At 41.4% G+C, this 7,301-nt stretch overlaps 1 protein-coding gene across 1 annotated transcript in view; it reads left to right on the top strand.

Moving 5' to 3' along the window:
* The first annotated feature begins 2,269 nt into the window (after positions 1-2,269).
* The window catches only part of faah2b (fatty acid amide hydrolase 2b), a 16,938-nt gene continuing 11,906 nt past the window's right edge, over positions 2,270-7,301 (top strand). The window contains 5 exon segments of the mRNA XM_042710475.1: positions 2,270-2,609; positions 3,047-3,129; positions 3,374-3,513; positions 4,016-4,225; positions 7,248-7,301. The exon segment at positions 7,248-7,301 is cut by the window's right edge and continues 66 nt beyond it. Of these exon segments, the coding sequence (XP_042566409.1) occupies positions 2,421-2,609; positions 3,047-3,129; positions 3,374-3,513; positions 4,016-4,225; positions 7,248-7,301 (676 nt within the window). The 5' untranslated portion in view covers positions 2,270-2,420.

Raw genomic sequence — 7,301 nt, 5'->3', positions numbered from 1 at the left:
TGATACATCTATCTGCGGTTGGAATGCTTTAAGGATAAATACATTAATGATCAAGCTGAATTAAAATGGGCAAAACACAAGAGGCCACCATCTCTGAGACGTTTCTACACGGGGTGGACTAGTGATTCAGAGTTAGACTCCTGAACATGGGAAAAACACTGCAGATGTCCAGATGTGTGTGTGTGTGTGTGTGTGTGTGTGTGTGGGAGCAATGAGGACACAGAGGTCCAGTGTCAAGTCCAGCATTGCAGTCCAGTTATGAGATAAAATATGACTCCTCTGTTATTAAGACACACACACACACACACACACACACACACACACACACACACACACACACACACACACACACACACACACACACACACACACACACACAGCTGTCTCCCTCCCCCTCCTGCACATCATGCTGCAGGTGGTAGTGAGTGCCAGAGGCTGTAATTGGCCAGAGGCATTAAGGGTTGGCTGTGTGCTCTTTCTTTTAAGGGGCTCAGTGGAGCTCTGTCCCTTGATGGATGCAGGGCACCAGGAGGCCAGTGTTTCCCTTGGTGACCCCTCTCCTCAGGGCATCAGTGCTCAGGCGAGAGGGAGGCTTCGGTTAAGCCTAATGTACCACGCTAGCAATACACATAAGATTTACCATATGCAATATGCACCATTAAGAGATGAAGATATGCAGCTGCCATATCACCCCTAAATAATGATGAACGAATACCGAAAACATGCATGTAAAACACTGCATTTTAAGTTACAGAACTTCAAGAATTCAGGAACTTTGAATCAGAAGTGTCAGAAATGGCCAAACAGAGTAGCCTGCTCTTACAAAACCCTGCGTCAGGTCCCTGCATGTGTCTAAGAATAAAGCAGCACAAAGCAAGTGACACATAAAATTGCGGCTGCCGGGCAAACCTTTGAATTATTTATTAATTTGGGTAAAACCGTTTACACTGGCACACACTGACAAAACTGTTTTTGGATCCAGGCCTCCAGCCCTCATATGCTGCCTTGCTGAGGCATGCCCCTGCATTCAACACAAAGATGTTGGTGGTGCCAGTCATGTATGTGGGTGTGTATGTGTGTGTGTGTGTGTGTGTGTGTGTGTGTGTGTGTGTGTGTGTGTGTGTGTATGCGTGTGTGTGTGTGTGTGTGTGTGTGTGTGTGTGTATGTGTGTGTGTGTGTGGAAACTGAAACAAATATATGAGGGGAAACAGTAGCATTCTAGAGTTCTACTGCAACATACAGACAAAACTATAGACACACCATGACATGAGAAGCTATGAATAAAAACATTTCAGTAACACACAACCAATTAATGATATTGAACACGCATATAAACTAAAACTACACTTGAATGAACACGGTGAAAAAAGATAATAGCGGGACTCCAATCTCAGAGGTATGACACAAGCAGCGTCTACTCAACGATTGTGCTTCTGATCTTTGCGCAAACGTTTGATGCCATCTAGTGGACAACCAATAATACACCCCTTGGAAAGTGCAGATAGTGAAGCGCGTTTCTTGCTGAACGTTTTCATATTTCTTGCCTATTCGCTTGCTTTTCAAAGGGACATCAAGTTGTGCTTAGTCAGATACTTTGGTTATTGCACCAAGTAGACCTATAAATACAACGTAATGCTGTACATACTCCTGTGCAATTTATGTAAGCAGGGTTTAATGGTATGTAAACTAATGCTTGATACAGTATTGACAGCCACATACTTTTTCCAGTGATATACTGTGAAATGCTGGTTTGTCTTTTCCAAACCCAAATGTCTGGCCTTGACTACTACTAGACAGTCTTTTGACGCTTTTGCTTATTGGAGTCTTGCCTTCTTTATTTAGCAAATTCTGATGAAGTTACTTTTCAATCAGTTTGTCTGCAAAGCACGATGCATTGGTTTTCTGATGGTGTGAATTGATTGCTGACCTAAGATTAGTGTAGTATATATATATATATCTTTTGTGTTGTATCCCTACATGACAATATCACGCATTTTGTATGTGATATCAAGACTTTCGCCCTTAATCACATTTTCTCTTAACAACTGAAATATGGCTTTTCACACTTTTTTCACAGCTTTTTAAAACGGAGATATGGGTAACAATTTACTGGTCTAGGGTACAGAAACAGGTTTTGTAGCTTTAAAGCATTTTCAGACTCTGTAGATTTGGACGTATTCTTGGAACGGAGAATTATGAAAGATCACGATGACCATTAGCCTATTGTTTGTGTCCACAAGTGTGGGTATCATATCTTACTCGTTCTATGACGTACCATTGCAAATAAGGTATTCTAGTAGTAAATATACACCCACAATAGAATATGGCCCGGTGCATGACGGGAGGTGATCTGACCTTCGAGAGTTGAGAAGTTGATAGTTGACTTGAAGCCTGAGAGCGAAGTTTACACATTGTCACCATGTCGCTCTCCCGCATAGAGCGATTACAAGTGTGGGTTATGAGCGCGATCATGGCCGTGTTATACGTATTATTTTGGTTGCTGAGTCCAAGACCGAGGGCTGGTGCACCTTCCAAAGTTCCTCCAATCACCAACCCGCTGCTGAAGCTGTCTGCAACACAACTTGCACAGAAAATTCGTCGGAGAGAGGTCTGCATCTTATTCTCATGTTATGCAATTCTCATGCAATGTTATTCTCATCGAACTGACGAACTAGCCTCGTTCCGAGCCTAAGCGCAAATAGCAGTGGTCGCTTACAGCCAGCTATTTGCTGTTTGAAATAGAGCTATTTGACCAATGTCTGGGTTTTGTAGACTCCAGAACTCTGTGATTGCTACCTTGCTTAAAGCGTTGCAGGTGTATCCTGTAAACACCAAAATGACTTATGTCGAGAAACAGCAGTGTTTTCTTACCTCTGTGTATTTTAATCAGTTACATATTTTCCCTTTGTGTGGTAAGAGGTAGAGCCATAAAAAGCCTGAGCAATCAACAATAAATTGTATGTGACGTGTGTGTTGGATAATGGTGTCTTGTCATCCCACACGGACACTGACTAGAACTGTGTTGGGCACATTGTGTGTACGCAGCTGTCAAGTGTGGAAGTGGTCCAGGCTTACATAGACAGAATCCAGGAGGTTAACCCTCTACTCAATGCCATGGTCAAGGATAGGTCGGTCCCTCCTTCTTTGTGTGTCTGTGTGTTTGTGTGTGTGTGTGTGTGTGTTTATGCGTGTGTGTCTGCTGCATAGTAGCCTATGTGTGGCGGTAGTACAAGTTTATCACTCCACTACTGCACTCACTGCACAAGTATTTGTGTCAGCCCATGTCAAGAAACTGTCATCAATGCATCTCACTCTCTCTCTGTCTCTCTCTCATTCTCTGATTCTTTCTCTATCTCTAACTCATTCTGTCAGGTTCTCTGCTGCCCTGCAGGAAGCTGCTCAGGTAGACATACTGATAGAGGAAGAGACTGCAGGAGGAGAGGAAGCCCTGGCTGAACGCCTCCCACTTCTAGGGGTCCCACTCTCAGTGAAGGAGTCTTTCGCCCTTCAGGGTACACACACACACAAACACACACACACACACACACACACACACACACACACACAGCTTTTACAGAAAACACAGATATGCACACACACACACTGACACATACACGCACACACACAGACACACACACAAACAGCTTTTACAGGAAACACAGATATGCAGACACACACACACAGATTGTACAGGAAACACAGATATACAGACACACACACACACACACACATACACACACACACACACACACACACACACATACACACACACACACACACACACAATACCCAGCTTCCAACAACTGTCACACATACGCCCTAACTGGCTGACTCCCACGTACAGTATATACTCATACACACATTGTCCTTAAAGGTGTTATATGGCTCCATCACACTCACACAAGCAGGCAAAGCTCAGTTAACTCTTCACCTCAAAACCTGCAGTTAGTGTCACTATAAAAGTCACTGTTTATTCTACGAAATGCTATACCTACTCCCCCCCTCCCCTCTCAGGCATGCCTCACACCTCTGGCCTGCCCTCCAAGGCGGGGGTGTTGGCGAGTGTGGATGCCCCCAATGTGGCCAACCTGAAGAGGGCAGGGGCCATTCCGCTAGGGGTCACCAACACCCCTGAACTCTGCATGTGGAGCGAGAGCCACAACCGCCTGTACGGCCTCACGAGGAATCCCTACAGCCTGGACCGCACACCTGGAGGGAGCTCAGGTAAGTGCATACACACACAGATAAAAACACACACACACACACACACATAAATATACACACAGATGAAAAAAAACACACACAAGATAAATATACACACACTGTAAACCTGAACAAGTTCAGAGTACTTAAAACTTTTGATGTAACCGATTACATAATAAAATTTGAGTACATATATTATTATTTTTAAGTAAACTTAACTTTAAAATGATACATCAGCTAAACTGATTTATTTTGTTATCGTTTTCATAATTTTTAAGTTCTCTGAACTTATATTCAAATATTTTTATACTTAAATCTTTTAATCTCTATGTACTAAATTATTTTCACTCAACAACACAACATAAAATTAAGTTTTAAGCCTTAAAAATCAAGTTCAGTGCACTTAATATTTGTGAAAGAGTTCAACTTAATTATTCTGAGTAAATAATACTTAATAAGCTTACTTTTTTTTAAGTTAACTCCGCTTGATTATTCTGAGTAGGTAATACTTAAATAGCTAACTTTTTTTAAGTGAGCACTACTTATTTTCAATTATTGACCACATATACTGATTTTCTGGTTCTGTTTACAAACTGACTTTAAACTGAAAGTTACTCTACAAGAAACATTCAAATCTATGTAAGATTTCTATTAAAAAGAGTGAGATGAGAAAAACTTAAGAGGTATCACATCATTTATATTTCTTGTAAAACAACTGACAAAATAAAAGATTACATCAAAGCTTTAAAGAACAGCGTTACAAAATTAACAAGTCAACAACAATCGTTTATTTCAACAAATATTTTTTTAAGGTGAGTAAGGACGGTTTCAGAGGTTTGTTGTCATCCAGACACATAAAAAGGTTCTGTATGAGAAGGTGTGCGTGAGTTTTTTGGGATATTCTAAATTGAAAGCATATATCAGGCCAAACAACAACATAAATGCCTCAGAAATCCTCTGCACCCAATTCAAAGATGTTCTCGCAGCTGAAGGGGTCGGGACCCGAATGTAAGGAGAGTAACAGGAGCATCATCAAAATCTGGCTCCTCTTCCTCCTGCAAAACACCATCAATACAATTACCAGGAGAGTTTCAATGCAAACACTTACAAAAAAACTGGCAATTAATAATACATAGTATCAACTAATATTAAAGTTTCAGTAACAAACTAAATGTGATCACTGTTGTGCAGTTAATCCTAGACATACCTGAAGGTCATAAGCCTCGAGGATCACCCGTAGCACACCTCTGCTGTCTTGCCAGTCCGTGATGCCTTCTGCCTGTACACAAAAATATCTCCTTTGGTTGACTCCTCTTACTCCTCTTATCCTCTTATATGTCTACATCAAATCGGTTTGTTGTTTATATGCAACACGAATGCTGTCAGGGCAAAAAGAATATTGTAGATCTTAACTGAAGTTCTCGACCATTATTGTTAGCTTGCTGCTAACACTTTTATCCATCAGATCCATTAAAACACATAGAAGCTAGCTAGCTGCTAAAAAGTTACATATAACATTAGCATGCTGATATGAATTATATGGTGTTTCTGTAGAACATGAGTGGTTTTCAACATAAACAATTGATTGTTGTTTACTTTGCACATGAACATTTTTGGGGGGATATAACCCACTAACTAGCTATTTAGCTCTTTAGCTTCCTAGCCGCCAGCGCCAACAGTCGTGCAACTGAACTTGCTACTTGACAGCCAAAACGTGATTACTCAATAATAATTACAAAGAGGGAAATTCGCCACTTCTTATCGCAATTTCACTTGCTCCCACAATTTTTTCGCAACAAACAGCTAAAAAACACTGTTTACTTACCAGATAAGGACGCTTAGCAGCGACAGGATTACTAAAATATCTCCTTTGATGGGGTGACCAGACGTCCTCTTTTACCCGGACATGCGTCCGGCAGTGATTGCAAAATCGTCCGAGATTTTGCCTCGTCGGATATTTGTGTTTCTCTGGGTCCTTCACAAACTAGTTTTTACGCCCATACAAGTTTAGGAAAGGGTATCTCCCTTACGTTCCACCTTCTAGCACAAGCTCTGACTGTAGCGAGAACTGTCATTGGTCGACCGGCCTCTCAGTGTTGCCAGATGCACGATAATTATCCTCCAAAGATGATCATTTTGAGCATTTAATACGATACTTCACCATTTCCAATCTGGCAACACTAAGCACCGTGCCGCTTCCACTAGTTGCATTGTTTACAACAGCACATGACATCTGCATGTGGAAAAGGTGTCAAAATTCCGTCGCGGCGGAGGGGGCGGGGTCATCTGTATGCTACACACTACCACGCCCCTCCCCGCGACGAAGTGTCCTCTTTTTCACAAACTCAAATATGGTCACCCTACGAAGTTGGTCGACTCCTCTTCTACAGGAGGAACATGCTTATAGAAGTCTAACTGATACTATACTATTATTAAGTCTGCTGTCTCCGTCTCTCATCACAAGATCTCTTATTCTGTTCTGAACTAGTCCTGCAACGACGTTGATGACGTCAGACGTCACGTTTGAATGAAACTAAAAAAATATGAGTTATCAGGCAATGTTTACTCAAACAAATACATTCCAATACAATTAAAACGTCTTCACTTGCTCAGAAAACTAGTACATTTAAAGTTGGGTCAACTAAATACCAGGTTTTAAGTACTGAATACATAATGTTAATAAGTTAGTAGAACTGTTTGGGTTTAGATCAGATGAAAAAAAAAAAACCACACACACACTCAACTATACACTTCTCCAGGTGGGTATGACTACAGTATATCTAATGCATCATTGGTCATTGTGTCTGGTCATTGTGTCGATACACGCCCATTTAAGACCAGTGCTTAAGAGCCTCAGCCTGGAGCTCTGGAGAAGCTGGTTATCCCATATATAATTACACAGTAACAACACATGTAATAGGAGCTGTGCTATAAACTGGTAATAACAATATACGTTTGTAATACTATCTTAAGATTTTCAGATTTTTGCTTTCTCTTTCTCGCTCTCTCTCTCTTTCTCTCTCTTTCTCTCTCTCTCTCTCAGGAGGGGAGGGTAGTCTGCTGGGTGGAGGGGGTTCTGTGATTGGGGTGGGCTCTG

Source organism: Clupea harengus, chromosome 18 (genome assembly GCF_900700415.2).
Source record: "Clupea harengus chromosome 18, Ch_v2.0.2, whole genome shotgun sequence".
In the NCBI taxonomy this organism is placed as follows: Eukaryota; Metazoa; Chordata; class Actinopteri; order Clupeiformes; family Clupeidae; genus Clupea; species Clupea harengus.
This window is presented reverse-complemented; position numbering and strand designations above follow the sequence as displayed.